The 27205-nt window shown below is 39.0% G+C and overlaps 1 protein-coding gene across 2 annotated transcripts in view; it reads right to left on the reverse strand.

Annotated features, from left to right (window-relative positions):
- Window positions 1–27205, reverse strand: part of LOC126177140 (transmembrane 6 superfamily member 1-like) — a 197969-nt gene that overhangs the window by 22629 nt on the left and 148135 nt on the right. For both annotated transcript variants that reach the window (XM_049924411.1, XM_049924410.1), the window contains exon 5: window positions 17911–18132. In XM_049924411.1, the coding sequence (XP_049780368.1) occupies window positions 17911–18132 (222 nt within the window). The remainder of the gene's footprint in view (window positions 1–17910; window positions 18133–27205) is intronic.

The raw sequence follows: 27205 nt of genomic DNA on the forward strand, positions 1-27205 counted from the left end.
CCAGTTGCTTTTCTATTCCTTGGACACTTATTTCAATGTCAGCCATTTTTTCGTTTGTGCGAGGATTTAGAGAAGGAACTGCAGTGCGGTCTTCCTCTGTGAAACAGCTTTGGAAAAAGGTGTTTAGTATTTCAGTTTTACGCTTGTCATCCTCTGTTTCAATGCCATCATCATTCCGGAGTGTCTGGACATGATGTTTCGAGCCACTTACTGATTTAACGTAAGACCAGAACTTCCTAGGATTTTCTGTCAAGTCGGTACATAGAATTTTACTTTCGAATTCACTGAACGCTTCACGCATAGCCCTCCTTACGCTAACTTTGACATCGTTTAGCTTCTGTTTGTCTGAGAGGTTTTGGCTGCGTTTAAACTTGGAGTGAAGCTCTCTTTGCTTTCGCAGTAGTTTCCTAACTTTGTTGTTGTACCACGGTGGGTTTTTCCCGTCCCTCACAGTTTTGCTCGGCACGTACCTGTCTAAAACGCATTTTACGATTGCCTTGAACTTTTTCCATAAACACTCAACATTGTCAGTGTCGGAACAGAAATTTTCGTTTTGATCTGTTAGGTAGTCTGAAATCTGCCTTCTATTACTCTTGCTAAACAGATAAACCTTCCTCCCTTTTTTTATATTCCTATTAACTTCCATATTCAGGGATGCTGCAATGGCCTTATGATCACTGATTCCCTGTTCTGCACTTACAGAGTCGAAAAGTTCGGGTCTGTTTGTTATCAGTAGGTCCAAGATGTTATCTCCACGAGTCGGTTCTCTGTTTAATTGCTCGAGGTAATTTTCGGATAGTGCACTCAGTATAATGTCACTCGATGCTCTGTCCCTACCACCCGTCCTAAACATCTGAGTGTCCCAGTCTATATCTGGTAAATTGAAATCTCCACCTAAGACCATAACATGCTGAGAAAATTTATGTGAAATGTATTCCAAATTTTCTCTCAGTTGTTCTGCCACTAATGCTGCTGAGTCGGGGGGTCGGTAAAAGGAGCCAATTATTAACCTAGCTCGGTTGTTGAGTGTAACCTCCACCCATAATAATTCACAGGAACTATCCACTTCTACTTCACTACAGGATAAACTACTACTAACAGCGACGAACACTCCACCACCGGTTGCATGCAATCTATCCTTTCTAAACACCGTCTGTGCCTTTGTAAAAATTTCGGCAGAATTTATCTCTGGCTTCAGCCAGCTTTCTGTACCTATAACGATTTCAGCTTCGGTGCTTTCTATCAGCGCTTGAAGTTCCGGTACTTTACCAACGCAGCTTCGACAGTTTACAATTACAATACCGATTGCTGCTTGGTCCCCGCATGTCCTGACTTTGCCCCGCACCCGTTGAGGCTGTTGCCCTTTCTGCACTTGCCCGAGGCCATCTAACCTAAAAAACCGCCCAGCCCACGCCACACAACCCCTGCTACCCGTGTAGCCGCTTGTTGCGTGTAGTGGACTCCTGACCTATCCAGCGGAACCCGAAACCCCACCACCCTATGGTGCAAGTCGAGGAATCTGCAGCCCACATGGTCGCAGAACCGTCTCAACCTCTGATTCAGACCCTCCACTCGGCTCTGTACCAAAGGTCCGCAGTCAGTCCTGTCGACGATGCTGCAGATGGTGAGCTCTGCTTTCATCCCGCTAGCGAGACTGGCAGTCTTCACCAAATCAGATAGCCGCCGGAAGCCAGAGAGGATTTCCTCCGATCCATAGCGACACACATCATTGGTGCCGACATGAGCGACCACCTGCAGATGGGTGCACCCTGTACCCTTCATGGCATCCGGAAGGACCCTTTCCACATCTGGAATGACTCCCCCCGGTATGCACACGGAGTGCACTTTGGTTTTCTTCCCCTCCCTTGCTGCCATATCCCTAAGGGGCCCCATTACGCGCCACCCTTCTAACTATCCGTTCAAAAATTCTTGAAAGACCTGTGCACAGATTGATTGTCAGTCATCTCAACTTCCACAATATCTTCAACAATGGTCAATATGGGTTTCATTTCATGCTGGTTTTGGTACACAACAAGCAATATTTTCCTTTAATATTGAAGTTTTGGAAGCCATTAACAAACAAATGTCTCCAGGTGGGACTTTAGTGATCACTCAAAAGCCTTCAACAGGGTGTTTGACTGTTTTCTGGAAATTGTCTTAAATGATTAATTATGTCATTTTATGCTCCTAACATGCTTTTTTCCCTCTTGAATTTAAGTATTCTTTTATAAAAATGGAAATGAGATTCACATAATTTCAAATGGCCAATAAAACACTCCTTTCAAGCACATCCACAACTACATCCACAAAAACTCATGAAAAGTTGTTTTTGAGTGTTCCAGAGAATGAGAAGATGCATAAAATGTGGTTGCACTGTAACAGAAAATTGGCACCACGTGGACACACAAGTTCACTAACTTAATTAAAAGTGTTTTGCACTCTCAAGTTAACATCAACTTATTTCTGACATATGTTCTCCCATTGTTACAATGAAGGATAGTATCATTCAATGAAATTAAACTGCTAATGAAAATTGTCATTTTACATAACTACATCTCAATTATTCAGTAGCTTAGTTGTTAGAGTGGTAAACCATCGAATTTTATACATCGATGTCCATAGATCGCTGATTCATATCTAGCAAAAAAAAAAAAAAAAAAAAAAAAAAAAAAAAAAAAAAAAAAAAAAAAAAAAACCCACACACACACACCAACATTTTAACTTATTTGTAAAACAACTCAACATTTCTCTTACATGAAAACCATATCACAACTGCAAAACTTCACCATACCAATCAGAAATAGAATAGTATTGTGTTTTCCTCGCTGTTTACATGCACTTACATTTGTGATCACTATTCACACACGTCACATTCAAAAAGATGTTTTCTAGTTAATGCAACCACACACTTTTTACTGTATCAGAAATAGTGTTTTTATCTTTGTACTACCTAGCTAGGATCCTTATTTTTTTAAAGTTTTGCTGTTTCTTCATCTTACATAATTTTTTTTACATTTTTTTAAAGTTTTGCTGTTCCATCATCTTACATAAAGATGCCGCCGCCTTGCCGTTGGTGGGGAGGCTTGCGTGCTTCAGCGATACAGATAGCTGTACCATAGGTGCAACCACAACGGAGGGGTATCTGTTGAGAGGCCAGACAAACGCGTGGTTCCTGAAGAGGGGCAGCAGCCTTTTCAGTAGTTGTAGGGGCAACAGTCTGGATGATTGACTGATCTGGCCTTGTAGCACTAACCAAAACGGCCTTGCTGTGCTGGTACTGCGAACGGCTGAAAGAAAGGAGAAACTACAGCCGTAATTTTTCCTAATGCCATGCAGCTTTACTGTATGGTTAAATGATGATAGCGTCCTCTTGGGTAAAATATTCCGGAGGTAAAATAATTCCCCATTCGGATCTCCGGGCGGGGACTACTCGAGAGACCATTGTTATCAGGAGAAAGAAAACTGGCTTTCTACGGATTGATGCGTGGAATGTCAGATCCCTTAATCGGGCAGGTAGGTTAGAAAATTTAAAAAGGGAAATGGATAGGTTAAAGTTAGATATAGTGGGAATTTGTGAAGTTCAGTGGCAGGAGGAACAAGACTTTTGGTCAGGCGAATACAGGGTTATAAATACAAAATCAAATAGGGGTAATGCAGGAGTAGGTTTAATAATGAATAAAAAAGTAGGAATGCGGGTAAGCTACTACAAACAGCATAGTGAACGCATTATTGTGGCCAAGATAGACACGGAGCCCACACCTACTACAGTAGTACAAGTTTATATGCCAACTAGCTCTGCAGATGACGAAGAAACTGAAGAAATGTATGATGAGATAAAAGAAATTATTCAGATAGTGAAGGGAGACAAAAATTTAGTAGTCATGGGTGACTGGAATTTTGTAGTAGGAAAAGGGAGAGAAGGAAACGTAGTAGGTGAATATGGATTGGGGGGAAGAAATGAAAGAGGAAGCCACCTGGTAGAATTTTGCACAGAGCACAACTTAATCATAGCTAAGACTTGGTTCAAGAAACATAAAAGAAGGTTGTATACATGGAAGAAGCCTGGAGATACTGACAGGTTTCAGATAGATTATATAATGGTAAGACAGAGATTTAGGAACCAGGTTTTAAATTGTAAGACATTTCCAGGGGCAGATGTGGACTCTGACCACAATCTATTGGTTATGAACTGTAGATTAAAGCTGAAGAAACTGCAAAAAGGTGGAAATTTAAGAAGATGGGACCTGGATAAACGGAAAGAACCAGAGGTTGTTCAGAGTTTCAGGAAGAGCATACGGGAACAATTGGCAGGAATGGGGGAAAGAAATACAGTAGAAGAAGAATGGGTAGCTTTGAGGGATGAAATAGTGAAGTCAGCAGAGGATCAAGTAGGTAAAAAGACGAGGGCTAGTAGAACTCCTTGGGTAACAGAAGAAATATTGAATTTAATTGATGAAAGGAGAAAATATAAAAATGCAGTAAATGAAGCAGGCAAAAAGGAATACAAACGCCTCAAAAATGAGATCGACAGGAAGTGCAAAATGGCTAAGCAGGGATGGCTAGAGGACAAATGTAAGGTTCAAAAATGGTTCAAATGGCTCTGAGTACTATGGGACTCAACTGCTGTGGTCATAAGTCCCCTAGAACCTAGAACTACTTAAACCTAACTAACCTAAGGACAGCACACAACACCCAGCCATCACGAGGCAGAGAAAATCCCTGACCCCGCCGGGAATCGAACCCGGGAACCCGGGCGTGAGAAGCGAGAACGCTACCGCACGACCACGAGATGCGGGCAAATGTAAGGATGTAGAGGCTTATCTCACTAGGGGTAAGATAGATACTGCCTACAGGAAAATTTAAGAGACCTTTGGAGAAAAGAGAACAACTTGTATGAATATCAGGAGCTCAGATGGAAACCCAGTTCTAAGCAAAGAAGGGAAACTAGAAAGGTGGAAGGAGTACATAGGGGGCCTATACAAGGGTGATGTACTTGAGGACAATATTATGGATATGGAAGAGGATGTAGATGAAGATGAAATGGGAGATACGATACTGCGTGAAGAGTTTGACAGAGCACTGAAAGACCAAAGTCGAAACAAGGCCCCGGGCGTAGACAACACTCCATTAGAATTACTGATAGCCTTGGGAGAGCTAGTCCTGACAAAACTCTACCACCTGGTGAGCAAGATATATGAGACAGTCGAAATACCCTCAGACTTCAAGAAGAATATAATAATTCCAATCCCAAAGAAAGCAGGTGTTGACAGATGTGAAAATTATTGAACTATCAGTTTAATAAGTCACAGCTGCAAAATACTAACGCGAATTCTTTACAGACGATTGGAAAAACTGGTAGAAGCCGACCTCAAGGAAGATCAGTTTGGATTCCGTAGAAATATTGGAACATGTGATGCAATACTGGGCCTATGACTTATCTTAGAAGCTAGATTAAGGAAAGGCAAACCTACGCTTCTAGCATTTGTAAACTTAGAGAAAGCTTTTGACAATGTTGACTGGAATACTCTCTTTAAAATTCTGAAGGTGGCAGGGGTAAAATACAGGGAGCAATAGGCTGTTTACAATTTGTACAGAAAGCAGACGGCACTTATAAGAGTTGAGAGACAGGAAAAGGAAGCAGTGGTTGGGAAGGGAGTGAGACAGGGGTGTGGCCTACCCCCAATGTTATTCAATCTGCATATTGAGAAAGCAGTAAAGGAAACAAGAGAAAAATTTGGAGTAGGTATTAAAACCCATGGAGAAGAAATAAAAACTTTGAGGTTTGCCGATGACATTGTAATTTTGTGGCACAACTTGACTAGAAGAAGGGATAGGTTGGTAGCAGGTGTTCTGAGGCATCAAGGGCTCACCAATTTAGTATTGGAGGGCAGTGTGGAGGGTAAAAATCAAAGAGGGAGACCAAGAGATGAATACACTAAGCAGATTCAGAAGGATGTAGGTTGCAGTAGTTACTGGGAGATGAAGCAGTTTGCACAGGATAGAGTAGCATGGAGAGCTGCATCAAACCAGTCTCAGGACTGAAGACCACAACAACAAACAACATAAAGATGAAGTAAGTCTGCTTAAGATACTAAAGTTAGTTTCCACTAACAAACATTGCAGCCCTTACATTTGTGTCACCTGCACATTGTACAAAATTTATATCTCTCATTATAGTCTAATCATCCTACACCTCATTGTACTGTGGACGTGTGGTGATATCTTCACTACTAGCCATGCTTTCAAAAACAAGTGAATTGTTTGTTCACAAAGTAAATGCATTTATCCTCTGATGTCCATTTCTCAGACTAAGGATGGTGAGCACCAACCTGGAGTAAGTGAAACTAAAGTGATAAGTTACTAAGAGAGAAGGAAATCAGTGACTTCCAGTTGACAGTAAAGGAGTAAATTACTGCAGGAGTAAATTTTCATTACTTCCAAAGCAAATTTATTTACTTCATTACTGGTGGAGAGCACCATTGAAGAGTACATTACTAAATTAGTAACTTAAGGAGGAAATAAGGGCAAAATTTACTCTTAGGCAGTAGTAGTAGTAAAGTAAGAGTGTAAGGTGCGAACTTTGGGTTCTGTGTTGTAAGTGTCAAATTCTATGGATTACCTGGACAATGAAGAATATATGGACATACAGGAAGAGGTGAAATTCCCAAGAATGAGGGTTGTAATGGAGAGAAGAGACCCATTTGTGATGTATAGTGACAGTGATTTCAAAGAGGGGTTTGGGTTTTGTAAGGAATCTTTTGAGTTGCTGCTTGGTATAGTGGAACCGTTACTGCAGCATAATTTTGACAGGAATTATGCCTTGTCTCCTAGGCTGCAACTTCTTTGTGGACTGTGATTTTTTCACACAAGTACTTATCAAATCATAGCAGCGGATCTTATTAATATCCATCGTACTACTGCTGGAAGAGCTTTTAACAGGGTGATAAACAGTTTAACTGCCTTAAAGCCACTGTATGTGTCCATACCACAGAGCCAAGAAAATACACCAAAGAATAAAAAACTGGTGGATTCCCAAATGTCATAGGGGCCACAGATTGTGTACATATACCCATACTTTGTCCTTATGGAGCACAAGCAGAACTATACAGAAATTGCAAGAGGTCCTTTTCTATCAATACACAAATCATCTGTGATGGCAATATGAAGATTTTGAATGTGGTAAGCCATTGGCTGGGTTCCATGCATGATGAACACATTTGGGACAATAGTAGAGTTTCTGCAGAATTTGAAAATGGACAATGTGATGGGTTGCTTGTCGCATATAATGGATACGCTTTCTCGAAATATCTTATGATGCCAGTGTTCTGAGCCCACACAGGAGTCAAACGGCACTACAATAGGGCCCATATTGCTACCTGATGAGTAATAGAGTGAGCATTCGCTGTTTGGAAGAAACATTCCCAAATTCTCACAAAAAAATTGTCGTTTAAACCAAACAAGTGTGGGAATTGTAAATAATAGATTTCAGCTATCAGTCATCCTTTTTAAAATTTATTGGCAGATCTAGATTTCAGCTATAAACTAGCCATTCTCAATGAACTATCATTTTTGATCAATGCATGTAATGCTTGTTGATCGGGCTTCATCCACAGTTCATTGAACTTATTCATAATTTCCATTTTAAGGGTATGTCTTCTTCCATGATGTTTCTTTGTCTTTCTATTAATAACATTTTTGCATTGTATTCCTCTCGTATTAAATGCAGTTATAAGGAATGAAGCTCATCTGCTTTTTACAACAACTCTCAGTTCTTCACTACAACCGCATGTTCTCTCCCTTTTTTGCTGGGCGCATCTCTGACAAGCTTCCACCAGAGAATGCAGGCCAAGGTTCATAACGATGAGATAAAGTTCCACCATCAGCAGTTTCATTGCTACCTTCAGAGCAGTTATCATCATCGAAGTTGCTTGAAGGTATCACATAATTTTCAGATGATTAACTCTGGCTATCCCCTCGAAAACTCATGGCATCATATCAACAACCATCTGGCTTATATCTTCATCTCACCTACTCCACCACCAGTTTGAAATTGTTCTCAATTACATTTAGCTTTCATTTTCTTTGGTTCCACTTTCATGTCCTTCCAAATCACTTTAAGCTGCTCTTGTGGTTTTTGTGTAAGAGCTTCTGTCATTGTATTTGACATGTATTTCTTTCCCAAGCATCCTTTTCAGCCTGTTAACATCGTGATTTTTAGATTCAATAGTAGTTATGTATTTTTTCATTATTCCAGCAAACTGCTCTTTTTCATTTTCTGGTATGTTTGTTGAACTTTTCTTGGCTGCCTCCATGTTGCTGCTAGCTCGTATCTCAAACTGGTGCTTAAATTAATACATGTCACCAACCAAAAATGGGCACTGGTAGCTGTAGATGGCAGAGTTAACAACAGATTAATCCATTACTAGCACATTTCTTCTTCACAATACACAGAACTTTATCATTAATTAGTACAACAGCATTTAGGTTTTCCAATTTTAATAATTCAATTTAATAATCCTTTCTACCTTCTAAAATTATAGTGATGAACATAAATTACTCAAAAGGTGATGCAGTGATGCCTGCCAACAACCAGTATTTTTCGAGAGGGAACATAATGCACATGCCAGCAGTGTGCAGAAATGGCTTACTTCTTTAATAAAAAGGCATTACTACTTTAGTTACAACTAAAGAAGTAACTAGAAATTGAGCTCTCCAACAGTTACTAAAAGAGTATATTACTACAGAAGTTACTGTAACAATCAGTTCTTACTAACACTATTTTCATATTTTGTGTAAAACTTTCAAAAATATGTGACCTGTGTGACCTCTATCACTGTAGTCGAATGCATCATCCATTGCGCCACAGAATGCCTGGCGGATGCACTACCTCTGGTAAGTACTTTCTACACAGAATATCAGCACCTGGTTTTACCAAGAATAATTTTGTTGTGCTTTGCGTCGTAATTCATGACTGATAGTCGACAAGCTAGTTACAACATATGAACCCATTTGCAAAAGTTCTACAATTCCTTAGTTTTGAGTGAGTTTAATAATGTTCCAGGGACCAGGGAAGAGAATGTCTACCTTTGCACATATTACTGTTCTAAATGGGTGGAGCATAAATGCATCAACTTTTGCTAGGCTTCCTATATAAGTGTTCACAAAATTCCTTTCTACTGTTACTTAAAAGCTATAATTACACTTTCCATCACTAAATAACTAAACTGTTTATAGTAGAAGTATGTAAAAACCTCATAATTTAGGCTAATGTTCTATAACACAATTACGGTTTCATCTATATTCTCGACACCTCCTCACAGTACATTTTTTTCCTTTTTGACCTCTGTAAAAACTTTTCTCAATACAAAGACAACAGTGAATATCATGACTACAAAACAAGAAACAAACAGTCTACACATTGAATTGAAGTGTCTAAATCTGGTGCAAAAAGGAGCTTATTACTCCAGCATTAAGCTGTTTAATAGACTGCCGCCACATATCAAATGTCTCCAGAAACCATTATCAAATTTCAAACAAATCCTGAAAGAGTACCTAACAGAGAAATCTTTTTATACAGTCAATGAATTTATGAGAGAAAATGAATACCTTCACTAAATTTATGGTTGTTTTACAAATACTTTTAATTGCACTATAATAGATATATAATAATTTGGTTTTCTGTGTTCATGTATGTATTTATTGTATTATTTAGCTTACTTTTGCATCCTCTGTATATTACAGATCCTTCCTAAGTGTTATGCAATATTCTGTTAGTTGGATATAAGTTCTTAACCTGGTATTTTATCTACAATGTATCTTTTATTGTATTTATGTAAATTGGCCTATATCTGATCCTGCCTCGATGTACCACACTATATTGACTGGATATATGTTCCTTATTAGACACCTTATTTACATTGCATCTTTTATAGCATTTATATAAGTTATGTCTGAAATATATACAATTTGACACGTTTCACATCCTTGCATTTTACTTGGTAACTGGGTCTGCGGAACATGAAATAAATAAAAATATAAATATATATTCTGTTTGCTATTCTGCCATCTGCCATCCTATCCATATCTCCTTAGCCAGCACATATACTGCTTACTCTATATACACATTCAACAAACAACGCAATACACTATAATCCTGTCTCACTTCAGTCTCTATTATTGCTTCTCCTATATGTCTTTTGACTCTTAGAGCTGTAGTCCAATTTCTGTACAATCTGTTGAAACAAGTCTTACCTGCAATTCTATGTTTTCACTTGGTAGTTCATCATTGGACAGCCATTGTATTTCTGAAATTTATTAATAGTGTGCATCTCTGTGTTCTGCCAAATTTTGTTTCCAGTTCCTCCACAATATTTTGACATGTGACCAAGCCATCTTCTTCAGGTGCTGTGGGTTTTGGTGTTATGTGTGTTTGCCGTCTGGACTCCAACCAGACTGTGAGCTTTTGTCGGTCTCAGGTCACTATTTATAGCTGAGTTCAATTCCTGATGTCTATTGTACCCTATGATACTCTTTTGTTGTAATCTAGTAACTTGACTTACAAAACCCAGAGCCTTGTCAGGTGTCTGATTGTTTTCAGTCAGGTGACTGTCTGGACTTGTGATTCTTGTGTGATGTGGGTTTTGGACTCTGTTTCTGAACACTAAAGGTGGACTCTGTCTCAGTTTTACCTGTGAGGGACTGTGATGATTTTTACCACAAATAAGCACTTAGAATATAGAACTGTGTGTCAGTTTGACTCTAATTGGGAGCAAGTTAGTCTGCAGTTTAATTTCCTTTAGTACTTAGTAGTGAACATAGTTAACGTTTTCCTGCAGTTTTTCAGTTTATTAAATTCTATATCACGAGTTTGCTTGCTGCTGTACTGGGGGCTGAGTCACTTTCAAACACTTATTGAAATAGTTGGTTTTACAAGTCTTTGAGTTTATGTAAACATTTTAAAGACAATAAGCTTTTATTAGTGAAAATTGAAACATTGTAATTGCTGGTCATCATTCACATAATTTGCACCTGGATAATGCCTAGTGATTAACTGTCTTACTGGTTAATAGCACGAGGAGCAATTTTATTTCATTATTTCAATTAATAATGTGCATGGGAAAAGGACGCTCAGTTTTTCATCCTCAATGAAGACAATGAGAGCCATTGTATTTAATTCACAGTCCAACAATTTTTTTCGTCATACCTCTCCGTATGTCTGTAACTAGCACATTATATCTTTTCCTTGTATGAGTTACTTTAGTTCATGGTTATATCTTACTCTCTGCTTCTCTCACAGGCCCATAGATTAGAGTCTATATCCGCTTCTGCAAATTTTTTGCAATTTAAAATTTGGTTTGTTAATCTCTGTATTACTGCTAAATAATTTATCTCAAATCTTCTGGTAACTACAGCTCTCTTCCATGCAAACAATATTCTTTCATGAGTCTTACACCAAGAGTTAGCAATAGATTACATTGTACTGGGTGCAAAATTCAAGTCAGAAAGCCTCCCTTTTTCTGTATGTCCATCTTTCTAGTGACGGTCGTGGAACTTGGCTGTTTGATATAGGATGTCAAATTAAACACCTTTGAGCCATCAATTTTCAACCTTATTTTATTAGACAACCAGTCTCAGCATTTTACTACGCCATCTCCAGGCCCCTGACCGATGTGTGGAAATAATCAATCACAAGCGAGGTAGATTATTCCTATATATTGGCCAGGGGCCTGAAGATGGTGTAATAAAATGCTGAAACTGGTTGCCTAATAAAATAAGGTTCAAGTTGACGACTGAAAGGTGTTTAATTTGGCTTCCCTTTTTATTCCTTTCCCTAAGTCCATGTTCTCCTACTGTTTTTAATTCTCTTCCTTTTGCTACTATGAAATATCAGTATCATATTACAATTAAATTTTCATCCCTTTGAAGGTACTTAATAATTTAATTTATCTCATTATACACTTTTTTCAATCTCTTCACTATCTGCTGAGCTAGGAGGCCTACCTACTTCTACGGTGGCTTTGTGGTCTCTCTTGCCTGTAATGTTACATTCAAGATGCTGTTCATCATAATTTATCCACATTCCTACTTTGTTGTTCATTGTTAGACCTGTCACTATATCAGTGCCTTACAGAAATCCAACAATGTTGGAAAAGATAGATTGCTACTTGCCCTAAAGAAGACTCATCAAGTTGCAGGCAGGCACGATTACAAAACACTTACATGCAGCTTTGAGCCACAGCAGACAAAGGTTTCACCACTGTTGTTATATCCTGACCAAATCCTGACCTAATTGTCCTACCTGCAGACAAAGGTTCCACCTGGTTCCTACCTGGAATTTCCATCATTTACTTTTTGCCTTACAGAAATCCAGTTCTTTCTGCCCCCACACTTCACTAATTCCCACTGTTGCTAGCTTGAGCCTATCCATTTATCTTTTCAAGTTCTCTAGCCTACTTACATGATTAATAGCTCCATGCTCCAACTCATAGGATATAGGATTTGCTTTTTCCTGATGACAGTATCTTCCTGAGTGAGCCTGGCTCTGAAGTCTGCATGGGAGACTAACTTACAGAATATATAAAGGATACCATCATCATGAAATCAGATAGTAGAGCTGAATGTCCTAGATACATTGCCTGATCAATGATGTCTAACAAATGATTGCTTGATAGAAAAAGGGAAGCACCACAGAGAGGAGCAAACAAAATGAAATTTCACAGGTTAAGAGTACATGTAATGTTATATCAGTGATTACAGATATGAGCCCACTTAGTATGATGCTGCACTCCCCCTGGCTTGGAGGAATGCACTGATTTAGTTTGCAAAGGTGTCACAAAATGAATGTATCCTTTCCTGAGGCAGGCTCACCCTAAACTGATCCTTCATGTACTGGGTCTGGGTACCACCACTGAGTCAGAATATGTCTTACATACGTTCCATTAGGGACAAATGTGGAGATTTGCGCAGACATGGGAGTACTTCAACATCACACAGTCAGTTCATAGCCACATGAGCCATGTGTAGATAAGCATTATCTTGTCACATGACAGATAATACAAATAGACTCAGGATATGTGCACCATACCACAGTGCCATCAGTGTTCCCCCAGTCAATATCAGCCGTGACCTGAAGTCATACCCCATGCCTTTCCACGCCATCACCCCAGGAGTAATACTGTTGTGCGTCTCCAAAACACTGGAAGAATGAGACCTCTCCCCATGTCGCCATCACACTCCCCAACAATGGTCATTTGGCATAGTGCAGAACCTCAATTTATTGCTGAACACAATTAGACATCATTGATCAGCATTCTATGCTCTGGTCACAGCACCACTCAAAAAGCAGCCACTTGTGTTGTGGTGTTAATGACAGCCTACGCATGGGATAGTAATTCCCCAATCCAGCAGAAGCTAGTCTCCAACCAAGGTGCAGGGCCACACAGAGCATTGTAGAGTCCATTACTTGTTCTTGCAAGGCAGGCACAGATGTGAAATGGTTACATTGTACTTAGCACACAATATGATGATCCTCCCTTGTGGCAGTCAGAATAGGTTGACCAGAACATTGACGATGAAAACTGTTGTCCTCAAGTTCCCATAAATTCTGACACTGGGCCACCGTCACATCTGAATGCCCCATGAATCAGGATACTGCATGATTTGCCCAGACAGGCAAATGAAAAATCACAATCACGCCCCTTTTAAACATTGTCCGGTGGTGATAATGTTGTCACAGGAGTCATTGCATCTTAATGCCCTTCACCGTGATAGCTCAGTATCTGGTAATGTTACCACTCCTTACATAGCCTACTAGGTCTGGTTACAACATTAAATATGAACAACATACATGCACCCTGATGGCTGTTTGACCTATCATACAGAACTGAAACTCTAACCAACCTCTTTGCCTTTACATATGTCTGCCTGTGTCTGTATATGTGCTGATGGATATGTGTGTGTGTGCGCGAGTGTATACCTGTCCTTTTCTTCTCCTAAGGTAAGTCTTTCCACTCCTGGGATTGGAATGACTCGTTACCCTCTCCCTTAAAACCCACATCCTTTCGTCTTTCCCTCTCCTTCCCTCTTTCCTGATGAAGCAACCTTGGGTTGCGAAAGCTTGAATTTTGTGTGTATGTTTGTGTTTGTTTGTGTGTCTATCGACCTGCCAGCGCTTTTGTTTGGTAAGTCACATCATCTTTGTTTTTTTATATATATGTGGACATGTGTTCGGAAACGCTTAATTTCCATGTTACAACTCACTTTAGTTTTGTCAGTATGTACTGTACTTCCTTTTCACAATCAACATGTGTGGGCTGACGAGAATCCGCACGCAATTGTGCAATCATGTCATCAACACAGATTTTCTGTGAACGTTTGGGCAGGCATTGTAGGTGATGTCTTGATTGGGCCCCATGTTCTTCCACCTACCCACAATGGAGCACGTTATCATGATTTCATACGGGATACTCTACCTGTGCTGCTAGAACATGTGCCTTTACAAGTACGACACAACATGTGGTTCATGCACGATGGAGCTCCTGCACATTTCAGTCGAAGTGTTCGTACGCTTCTCAACAACAGATTTGGTGACCGATGGATTGGTAGAGGCAGACCAATTCCATGGCCTCCACACTCTCCTGACCTCAAACCTCTTGTTGACTTTCATTTATGGGGGCATTTGAAAGCTCTTGTCTATGCAACCCTGGTACCAAATGTAGAGACTCTTCGTGCTCATATTGTGGACGGCTGTGATACAATACGCCATTCTCCAGGGCTGCATCAGCGCATCAGGGATTCCATGCGACGGAGGGTGGATGCATGTATCCTCGCTAACGGAGGACATTTTGAACATTTCCTGTAACAAAGTGTTTGAAGTCACGCTGGTACGTTCTGTTGCTGTGTGTTTCCATTCCATGATTAATGTGATTTGAAGAGAAGTAATAAAATGAGCTCTAACATGTAAAGTAAGCTTTTCCGGACACATGTCCACAAAACATATTTTCTTTCTTTGTGTGTGAGGAATGTTTCCTGAAAGTTTGGCCATACCTTTTTGTAACACCATATATATATATATATAAACAAAGATGATGAGACTTACCAAACAAAAGCGCTGGCAGGTCAAGACACACAAACAAACACAAACATACACACAAAATTCAAGCTTTCGCAACAAACGGTTGCTTCGTCAGGAAAGAGGGAAGGAGAGGGAAAGACGAAAGAATGTGGGTTTTAAGGGAGAGGGTAAGGAGTCATTCCAATCCCGGGAGCGGAAAGACTTACCTTAGGGGGAAAAAAGGACAGGTATACACTCGCGCGCGCGCGCGCGCCCACACACACACACACACACACACACACACACACAGAGAGAGAGAGAGAGAGAGAGAGAGAGAGAGAGAGAGAGAGAGAGAGAGAGACAAGCAGACATTTGTAAAGGTAAAGAGTTTGGGCAGAGATGTCAGTTGAGGCAGTACAGAGGCAAAGATGTTGTTGAATGACAGGTGAGGTATGAGCGGCGGCAAATTGAAATTAGCGGAGGTTGAGGCCTGGTGGGTAACGCGAAGAGAGGATATACTGAAGGGCAAGTTCCCATCTCCGGAGTTCTGACAGGTTGGTGTTCGTGGGAAGTATCCAGATAACCCGGACGGTGTAACACTGTGCCAAGATGTGCTGGCCATGCACCAAGGCATGTTTAGCCACAGGGTGATCCTCATTACCAACAAACACTGTCTGCCTGTGTCCATTCATGCGAATGGACAGTTTGTTGCTGGTCATTCCCACATAGAAGGCTTCACAGTGTAGGCAGGTCAGTTGGTAAATCACGTGGGTGCTTTCACACGTGGCTCTGCCTTTGATCGGGTATGCCTTCTGGTTTACAGGACTGGAGTAGGTGGTGGTGGGAGGGTGCATGGGACAGGTTTTACACCGGGGGCAGTTACAAGGGTAGGAGCCAGAGGGTAGGGAAGGTGGTTTGGGGATTTCATAGGGATGAACTAAGAGGTTACGAAGGTTAGGTGGACGGCGGAAAGACACTCTTGGTGGAGTGGGGAGGATTTCATGAAGGATGGATCTTATTTCAGGGCAGGATTTGAGGAAGTCATATCCCTGCTGGAGAGCCACATACAAATATTTTGTCACCCTTTCGCCAAAGACAAATTATCCCAATGAGTATGACTAATACATGATAAAGCAACTATTCTTATGAATATTATAAAATAATTACTTAAAATGTTAATCCAATTATGTAATTTCTAATATTTTTTATGACATCTGATCTTTTCATATGTATATGCCTTTTCTTATGTATATGTCTTTATCTATCAATAGTTTGGGACCTGATGCAGATTGGAAGTTTCAGATCAATTGTAAAGCGATGCCTGAAAAACTCTTGTTTGAAAGCAAACCTTTTTATTTCTAAAGAAGAGCTTTGGCCCACGCAGATACCCAAACCTCTTTGGGGATTATTGAAATAAAACAACCCCTTGTTTTACATTCCTTTTTCAATACTGTCTGAAGAGGCAATTCATTGAAAGTTTTGTAATTCCAATTGTATCTAACATGCAATTTCATGTAATACATTAAATTTCATAAAATTAATTATTTCAGTTGTTTACTTGTATGACATGTTTGTCCAATTTATGTTCGCAATATTTTGCGTTCACTAATGAAGCCATAATTAAGAAAAATTAGGTCAGCATTGTTGTTTTTCAGTATTTTATATAATATGATATATATATATTATGTAAAAATCTTTTATATTGTATGCACCAGTTTCGACAAAAAATACACAACGTTTTGTGGATAGTTACTCATAATAATGTTAAACTTTTAACTGTTAATTTTATAAATTTGTACTGTAGTTCTGTTGTCTTCATTATTAAAAATGTATAAATAGGAGGAGCACAAGGCTCAGAGAAGTTCGGTTCCCACTAAGAAGAACTGGTGCAACTTATCATAAATAAACCACTATGAATCGACTTGGTACCTGGATTATTTCATGAAATTCATGTAACTTGATCCAATTAGCAGATGAAATGGACCAGGACAACGACTGCTTCAGCAGCAGCAGTGGCAAGAAGCAGATTACTCCGAGTTACACCAAACTAAAATACATATAAATAATGAACTGAACCACATATGTGTCATTGCAGAACTAATTACTAAAGTGTTATGTTTGGAAACTGTTCTAGCAGTAAACATATGCATTTGTCTCAAAGTTATCTTTGAGTGGTGGAGGCCAAAGTGATCAATAAAATGCCCCCATGATCACACATTCTTGATGTCTATGGAAGATAACTGTAACAACAAACTTTTGAGGTTTTTTGTTTAAATCAAATAATCTCTTTCAATGTCAGAATTTTTGCCGCAATTCCAATACCAATACCACAGTTTCGTTACAATGTCAACAAGATAATGCTCGCCTGCACATGGCGAGATTTTATACTGCTTGTCTTCATGCTTGCCAAACTGCTCCTTGGCTAGCAAGGTTGCTGGGTCTCTTCTCCACAATTGAGAATGTTTGGAGCATTCTGGGCAGAGCCCTCCAACCAGCTGGAGATACTGATGATCTAAATTGCAAATTGGACAGAATTTAGCATGGTATCTTCAGGGGGCATCTGACAACTCCATTAATCAGTGCCGAGCTGAATAAGTGCTTGCATAAGGCCCTAAGTGGACCAATGTGACTTGTTCAATTTGTAAAGCTCTTTCTCTTGAATAAATCACCCAATTTTTTCTGTGTCATTACATGTACATAACATCTACCAATTTTCATCCCATTTAAATAATTCCTTCATGGTGCATCATCGTTGGCCTTAGGGTGTACTAGTACAATCATTCTGTCTACATATAATTTTATTTAATATATTAAAACTTCCTGTATTTGAATATTAGTTAATAGTTAAGTAACAGTACCTGTGATGTAGCTCCAGCAACAAGAAGTGACAAATCCATCATCCATTCTGCATTTGGACAAAATACTAAACCAAATGCAAGAATTATAAAACTTGGTACAAAATAAAATATCATGATGAGGCCCTGAATCCAAGCAAATGGTGCTGGGGTAGTCTGTATGGTAATGGGCTCCACATTACTCTTATACCATGCTGGTAACTGTTGCTGACTTCCAAGACATGCCTGCAATTAAATAAGACACAGTTCATTTCTATTTGTCAGTATTCATTTTTTGCATTATCTCAATTTGTAAAAAATTAACTTAAAAATTAATGAGAAAGGTACCAGTCACTGACAGGCACATAAACAAGACTTAAAGAAAGTAATCTTGTTTTTGTGCATACTAACAACTCAGCCTCTCTACTATGTGTTGAGTAAGTTATCTTCACACCTTAAATTACTTATATTCCACCAAGGAATTCCCATTATTGCAGGAAAGTCAAAAGAAAATGGTTAGAAGGTGAAGCAATATGTATAATAGGTGCAAGAAACTCTTTAAGTCAACTATATAGGAAAGATACCTAATTAATTATATGTGCAATAACAAAAAACTGTTCACTAGTAGAGTTCTATGAATTACGGATAATACATGGGAGAAATGATTTAAATAACTGAAGTTTGGTTATTTAGCTGCCTATATTATCTAGTAATATCTCATTTTGAGGAGAGTATGTCAAATTTAACTTTATTATAGTCTGATTAAAAGTACTTGATAGTTGAAATCTGTCACTTGCCGCTACAGTGTTGCCCCATCAGCTGCTGGCTACTGTTCTGTTATAGGTGACACACAAAGCCACAAACACAGTGGGTCACTTCACAAATGTTATTCATGTGTATCACGGAGAAATTTTGGAACTGGCCATTGTGAGGCATGCCGGAAATGCGAGTTGCTTTGTCGACAGCTAATTTTAAGAGACCAATGATTGAACTACAGCAGATGAATCACTTTGTAGCCCAATTAATTGAACTCATGTCCTAAGGTAACCACAACCTCATGATGTGCTATGTATCCACGAAAAAGGCGATCAGTGATCTGCAGCAGAACTAAAATCACAATTGCTTTGTTCACAGTGGTTAAAGCTAACATACATGAGCAAACTCAAGATCAAAAAAATTCATTGCTAAAAGCAAACTGTACTTCTCGCTTTCATTGATTATCTGAAACTATCCTCATACTGGCTACATGAGCTGTCATGATACCAAACAACATGCAGCCCTCATTGGCACTTGATTGCATCATAGGTGATATAAGCACATACCTATTGGAAAAAGAATGATAGGAAGAAAAATTAGAGTAAGTAGAAAAGTCAATACAATGATGAAAACGACATGGCAAAGAAATAGAAATTTTGAAAAATTACATCCAAACCAATTAACTGAATATAAAAAGTAATGAAATCTTTTGATTATATTTTGAAATAAAAAAAATTGCTAGTTCTGATGAGATTCAAACTCATGATCATCTGCATGACAAGTTTATACGCTATCAATTGCGCTTTGTGACAACAGGGGTTTAAGTAGTTATATATATATGACTGTGGTTATCCAGTTGCAATAACGAACTGCAGCCTTTAAAAATTCGACTTCATGCAAAGCTATCTAATGTAAGCTGATCCCCGTGATTATGATAACTGTATAAGCGACACCGAATTGCATCTTGTGCAGAAGTATCCAATATATTTGGTGAGTGCTATGTATGAAACATGTGTATTTCATTATCATTGGGAAGACAAAAGTAAAGCCTGAGGGCAAACAGACTATGCAGTTACAATACTGTTAGTATACATGTATAAAAAGTTGTATTACTGTGTCTTGTATGACCAAGTATTATTCTTCGTACATTTTATGTACAATTTTGAATGTATTATTCTTTGTACTACTTAATGTAAAACGTAAAGAAGGTTGTAAAATGTAAAGAAGGTTGTATACATGGAAGAAGCCTGAAGATACTGACAGGTTTCAGATAGATTATATAATGGTAAGACAGATATTTAGGAACCAGGTTTTAAATTGTAAGACATTTCCAGTGGCAGATGTGGATTCTGACCACAATCTATTGGTTATGAACTGTAGATTAAAACTGAAGAAACTGCAAAACGATGGGAATTTAAGGAGATGAGACCTGGATAAACTGAAAGAACCAGAGGTTGTACAGAGTTTCAGGGAGAGCATAAGGGAACAATTGGCAGGAATGGGGGAAAGAAATACAGTAGAAGAAGAATGAGTAGCTTTGGGGGATGAAGGAGTGAAGGCAGCAGAGGATCAAGTAGGTAAAAAGACAAGAGCTAATAGAAATCCTTGGGTAACAGAAGAAATATTGAATTTAACTGATGAAAGGAGAAAATATAAAAATGCAGTAAATGAGGCAGGCAAAAAGGAATACAAACGTCTCAAAAATGATATCGACAGGAAGTGCAAAATGGCTAAGCAGGGATGGCTAGAGGAAAAATGTAAGGATGTAGAGGCTTATCTCACGAGGGGTAAGATAGATACTGCCTACAGGAAAATTGAAGAGACCTTTGGAGCAAAGAGAACCACTTGTATGAATATCAACAGCTCAGATGAAATCCAGTTCTAAACAAGGAAGGGAAAGTAGAAAGGTGGAAGGAGTATATAGAGGGTCTATACAAGGGCGATGTACTTGAGGACAATATTATGGAAATGGAAGAGGATGTAGATGAAGATGAAATGGGAGATATGATACTGCGTGAAGACTTTGACAGAGCACTGAAAGACCTGAGTCGAAACAAGGCCTCAAGAGTAGATAACATTCCATTGGAACTACTGATGGCCTTGGGAGAGCCAGTCCTGACAAAACTCTACCATCTGGTGAGCAAGATGTATGAGACAGGCGAAATACCCTCAGACGTCAAGAAGAATATAATAATTCCAATCCCAAAGAAAGCAGGTGTTGACAGATGTGAAAATTACCGAACTATCAGTTTAATAAGTCACGACTGCAAAATAATAATGCAAATTCTTTACAGACGAATGGAAAAACTGGTAGAAGCTGACCTCAGGGAAGATCAGTTTGGATTCTGTAGAAATATTGGAACACGTGAGGCAATACTGACCCTACAACTTATCCTAGAATATAGATTAAGGAAAGGCAAACCTACGTTTCTAGCATTTGTAGACTTAGAGAAAGCTTTTGACTATGTTGACTGGAATACTCTCTTTAAAATTCTGAAGGTGGCAGGGGTAAAATACAGGGAGTGAAAGGCTATTTACAATTTGTACAGAAACCAGGTGGCAGTTACAAGAATTGAGCGGTATGAAAGGGAAGCAGTTGTTGGGAAGGGAGTGAGACAGGGTTGTAGCCTATCCCCGATGTTATTCAATCTGTATATTGAGCAAGCAGTAAATGAAACAAAAGAAAAATTTGAAGTAGGTATTAAAATCCATGGAGAAGAAATAAAAACTTTGAGGTTCACCGATGACATTGTAATTCTGTCAGAGACAGCAAAGGACTTGGAAGAGCAGTTGAGCGGAATGGACGGTGAATGAAAGGAGGATAAAAGATGAACATCAACAAAAGCAAAATGAGGATAATGGAATGTAGTCAAATTAAGTCGGGTGATGCTGAGGGAATTAGATTAGGAAATGAGACACTTAAAGCAGTAAAGGAGTTTTGCTATTTGGGGAGCAAAATAACTGATGATGGTCAAAGTAGAGAGGACATAAAATGTATACTGGCAATGGCTAGGAAAGCGTTTCTGTAGAAGAGAAATTTGTTAACATCGAGTATAGATTTAAGAGTCAGGAAGTCGTTTCTGAAAGTATTTGTATGGAGTGTAGCCAATAATGGAAGTGAAACATGGACAATAAATTGTTTGTCCAAGAAGAGAATAGAAGCTTTTGTAATGTGGTGCTACAGAAGAATGCTGAAGATTAGATGGGTAGATCACATAACTAATGAGGGGGTATTGAATATGAATTGGGGAGAAGAGGAATTTGTGGCACAACTTGACTAGAAGAAGGGATCGGTTGGTATGACATCTTCTGGGGCATCAAGGGCTCACCAATTTAGTATTGGAGGGCAGTGTGGTGGATAAAAATCATAGAGGGAGACCAACAGATGAATAGACTAACCAGATTCAGAAGGATGTAGGTTGCAGTAGGTACTGGGAGATGAAGAAGCTTGAACAGGATAGAGTAGCATGGAGAGCTGCATCAAACCAGTCTCAGGACTGAAGGCCACAACAACAACAACAAGTCTGAATGCAAACAGTCATGCGGGCAGTGCTTTTAGTTGGTGTTTCAAAGCACATTTTTGCTGGTGGCAGTATCTGCATGGAGTTAGGTGAATTAAACAAAGCTTATGGGACAGCATACAGTTTGCTGAACCAAATGCCAGTAAGTTGGATGATGCTAATTGTCTAGTTGTGTACTGGCTCAATGTTGGTACAGATTATTGATGATGGCCATTTGGTCATGACAGTGGGGTAGTTTGTCTTGAAGAAATCATGTGACTTACTGCCAGAAGATTCCGAAATATCCACAATTCATGTCTAAGTCCCACGTGGCAGAGCAGCAAAGTGATTGCACTGGCATGTGTGAGTAGCTAACATGGCATGTGGAACTCTGTTGTAGGCTGGAATTAGTTTCAGTCTCGCAAGCTCTCTGAATTCTGATGAGGGCTAATATCAACTTTGCACAAACATTGTAACATATATATTCCAACTTAACTGGAGGTCAAAGGGCCTTGATAATATTTTTGATTTTACCAGATTAGTTTATTTTTTCTTTAATGGTGTACCAATCCCTTATACAGTGTTGTTGTATACATGCATGGTTCAATTGTAAATGACGTGCCAGAACCTGTAACTGAATTAGTGATCACGTATGCTGGTAACACTACTCTATTAAACACAAGCAAATCTGCAAAGGACCTTGAAATCAGGACATGTTTAGAGATGCCTGAGGCATACAAATATTTGGAGGGGGGGGGGGGGTGCAACCTTTTCATAAAGGGAAGTAAAACAATTTGCGAGATCTGTTCAAAAAATTTCAGAACATTCATAATTTCGCGTCAGTGATGTGTTGGAGCGAAATGCTGCTGGCATCCCTGCACACACATCTTTTTAATGTGTAACTGCCAGAATTTTCACTGTTATATGTCTATTAATTACTGTTCAGTGCTGTATTGAGTAGAACATAATGTCACACAGTTTGCAAATTTCGAGGTGGCAGAGTTAGAAAAGCAACATGTCTCCAATAAATTTTGTGTGAAACTCAAGAAAACCTTTACAGAGATACACCAAATGTTGCAAGAAGTCTATGGTGATGAGTGCTTAAGCTGTATCTGGTGTTGCACATATGATTTAAAAGTGTCCAGGCAGAAGTTAAAGATGACCTTCATTGAGGATGCCCTTCGTTGTCTACCAAGTTAGTGAACAGCTTATAGATGTTGACTCGGAAATTATTGGTATATCTGAACACTTCATAACTAAGGAGATAATTCAGAGGCTTCCTTACCAGGATACAGGTTGGCTGGCAGCTTTTCTAGGAGCTCTTTGTGGCGTGGGGGAGTAGCCATGTATGTGAAAAACGGTATCCAATTTGAGTCAATTGATGTTTCAAAGTACTGCACTGAAAAGGTGTTTGAATGTTGTGCAGGTGTGGTTAAATTTAGTGGAGCTAAACTTCTTACTGTTGTTATTTATAGATCCCCAGACTCCGATTTCACAACATTTTTGCTAAAGCTAGAGGAGGTTCTTGGTTCACTTTATAGGAAATACAAAAAGTTAGTTATATGTGGTGACTTCAATATTAATTGCATAAGTGATTGTGCAAGGAAAAGGATGCTGGTAGACCTCCTTAATTCATATAATCTTATGCAAACCGTATTCTTTCCAACGAGAGTGCAAGGGAACAGTAGAACAACCATAGACAATATTTTTGTTCATTCCTCATTACTAGAAGGGCACTCTATTAGCAAAAAGGTGAATGGCCTTTCAGATCATGATGCACAAATTTTAACTCTAAAAGATTTTTGTGTTGCAACACATGTTAAATATAGTTATCAACTTTTTAGGAAAGCTGATCCAGTTGCTGTAGAGATCTTTGTAAACCTTATCAAGGAACAAGAGTGGCAAGATGTTTATAGTGCTGATACAGTAGACGATAAATATAATGCTTTCCTCAAGACTTTTCTCATGTTCTTTGAAAGTTGCTTTCTGTTAGAATGTTCAAAACAGGGTACTAGCACAAACAGGCAGCCTGGGAGGCTGACTAAAGGGATAAGAATATCTTGTAGAACGAAGTGGCAATTATATTGAAACGTTAGAAACAGTCACAATCTAAATGCAGCAGCCCATTACAGACAATATTGTAAGGTGCTTAAAAAAGTTATTAGGAAGGCAAAAAGTATGTGGTATGCAGATAGAATAGCTAAGTCTCAGGATAAAATTAAAACCATATGGTCAGTCGTAAAGGAAGTGGCTGGTCTGCAGAGACAGGTCGAGGATACAGAATCAGTGCGTAGTGGGAATGTCCGTGTTACTGATAAGTCGCATATATGTACAATATTTAACAATCACTTTCTGAATATAGCAGGTGAACTAAATAGAAACCTAGTCCCAACAGGGAATCATATAGCGCTCGTAGAAAAAAGTGTTCCGAGACTGTTACTTGAAATGCTCCTCCATGATACTGACAAGAGGGAGATTGAGTTAATAATTAAATCACTAAAGACCAAGAACTCTCATAGATATGATGGGGTATCTAGCAGAATACTGAAGTATTGTTCTATGTATGTTAGCCCAGTACTTAGCCATATCTGTAACTTTTCCTTTAGGAGTGGTCGGTTTCCTGACCGATTAAAGTACTCGGTAGTAAAGCCACTTTATAAAAAGGGAGACAGGGATAATGTTGACAATTATAGACCTATTTCTATGCCATCGGTGTTTGCTAAAGTTATCGAGAGGGGTGTGTATACAAGGTTACTGGAGCATTTAAATTCACATAATTTGCTGTCAAATGTACAGTTTGGTTTTAGAAATGGCTTAACAACTGAAAATGCTATATTCTCTTTTCTCTGTGAGGTTTTGGACGGATTAAATAAAAGGTTGCGAACGTTAGGTGTTTTCTTTGATTTAACGAAGGCTTTTGACTGTGTTGACCACAAAATATTACTGCAGAAGTTGAACCATTATGGAGTACAGGGAGTAGCTTACAATTGGTTTGCCTCTTACTTTAAGAACAGAAAACAGAAGGTAATTCTCTGCAATATTGAGAGTAGTAGTAATGTTCAGTCCCAATGGGGCACTGTTAAGTGGGGCGTTCCCCAAGGATCGGTGCTGGGGCCACTGCTGTTTCTTGTTTATATAAATGATATGCGTTCTAGTATTACAGGTGATTCAAAAATATTTCTGTTTGCTGATGACACCAGCTTGGTAGTGAAAGATCTTGTGTGTAATATTGAAACATTATCAATTAATGTAGTTTGTGAAATAAGTTCGTGGCTTGTGGAAAATAATTTGATCTTAAATCACAGTAAGACTCAGTTTTTACAGTTTCTAACTCACAATTCAACAATAACCGATATTTTGATCAGACAGAATGGGCATATTATAAGTGAGACGGAACAGTTCAAGTTCCTAGGCATTCAGATAGATAGTAAGCTGTTGTGGAAAGCCCATGTTCAGGATCTTGTTCAGAAACTAAATGCTGCTTTATTTACCATTAGAACAGTATCTGAAATAAGTGACATTTCAACATGAAAAGTAGTCTACTTCGCATATTTCCATACGCTTATGTCATATGGTATTATTTTTTGGGGTAATTATTCTGATTCAAAAATGGTATTTTTGGCTCAAAAATGGGCTGTTTGAGCTATGTGTGGTGTAAGTTCGAAAACCTCTTGTCGACCCCTATTCAATAGTCTGGGAATTTTGACATTGCCCTCACAGTATATATTTTCTTTAATGTCATTTGTTGTTAGCAATATTAACTTATTCCCAACAGTTAGCAGCTTTCACTCAGTTAATACTAGGCAGAAATCAAATCTGCATGTGGAATGCACTTCCTTGACTCTTGTGCACAAAGGAGTGCAGTATTCTGCTGCATCCATTTTCAATAAGCTACCACAAGATCTCAAAAACCTTAGCAGTAGCCCAAACACTTTTAAGTCTAAACTGAAAAGTTTCCTCATGGCTCACTCCTTCTATTCTGCTCATGCCATGAATGTCAATGAAATTGTGCTTGCCAGTCAAAGACTGACTGTCTGAGAGACTGCAGAAGAATGTAACATTTTAGTTGGATCATGCCATGAAATCCTAACACAGCATCTTGGAATGCATTCTGTTGATGCAAAATTCGTCTCATGGCTCATAAGTCAAGACCAGAAAGACCTTCGCCTTGCAACCTGTGAAGAGCTTTTGGATAGCACAAATGAGAATGAGATGTCCCTTAAGAGAATCATAACTTGTGATAAGACAAGGGTCTTTGGTTATGATACTTGATCAATGTTCAGTATTCACACAGGGTTTTGAAAGGTTCTCAAGGCCAAAAAAAGCTCATCAGGTCAATTAAATGTCAAAGCCATGCTGACAGTTTTCTTTGATTTTCAAGGATTAGTTCATCATGAATTCATGCCCCAGGGACAGACGGTTAACCAATGGTGTTATTGGGACATGTTGCGATGCCTGCAAGGGAATGTGAGTAAGAAACGGCCTGCAATTTTGGCAAGACAATTCATGGCTCTTGCATCATGATAACGCACCCGCTCATTCATTTGGGAGTCATGACTATTGCACAAAAAACTAAATCACTGTGCTGCCTCGTCCTCCATACTCTCCGTACCTGGCTCCTACATACTTATTTATTTTTTATTTATAAAGTTGAAAATCCCATGGAAAGGGTGAAGATTTGTGACGATAGACAGGATAAAAGAAAATTTGCAGACGGCACTTCACGTGGTCCAGCAAGAGCCGTACCAAGACTGCTTGCTGAAGTGGAAATGGCACTGGGACTGGTGTATCAATTGTGGAGGAGAGTATTTTGAAGGAGACCATGCACAATAAGTAAAAGAGAAGCACAGAAAAATATTGTGGACAAAGATCCATGATTTTTTAAACAGACCTCGTACACAAGAATACAAGCAAATAGGGCAGTCAAAGCAGATGATCTTGATATCAAGCTTGAGGACTCCAGCATTTCAAAAGTTTACTGCAGCAAGTCTCATGGCATGGGAGATTCATATAGATAAAATATGCTCCAAAATTAGCATAAATATATTTCTCATGAGAGAAAT

The sequence above is a fragment of the Schistocerca cancellata genome, chromosome 3, assembly GCF_023864275.1.
Source record: "Schistocerca cancellata isolate TAMUIC-IGC-003103 chromosome 3, iqSchCanc2.1, whole genome shotgun sequence".
Taxonomy (NCBI): domain Eukaryota; kingdom Metazoa; phylum Arthropoda; class Insecta; order Orthoptera; family Acrididae; genus Schistocerca; species Schistocerca cancellata.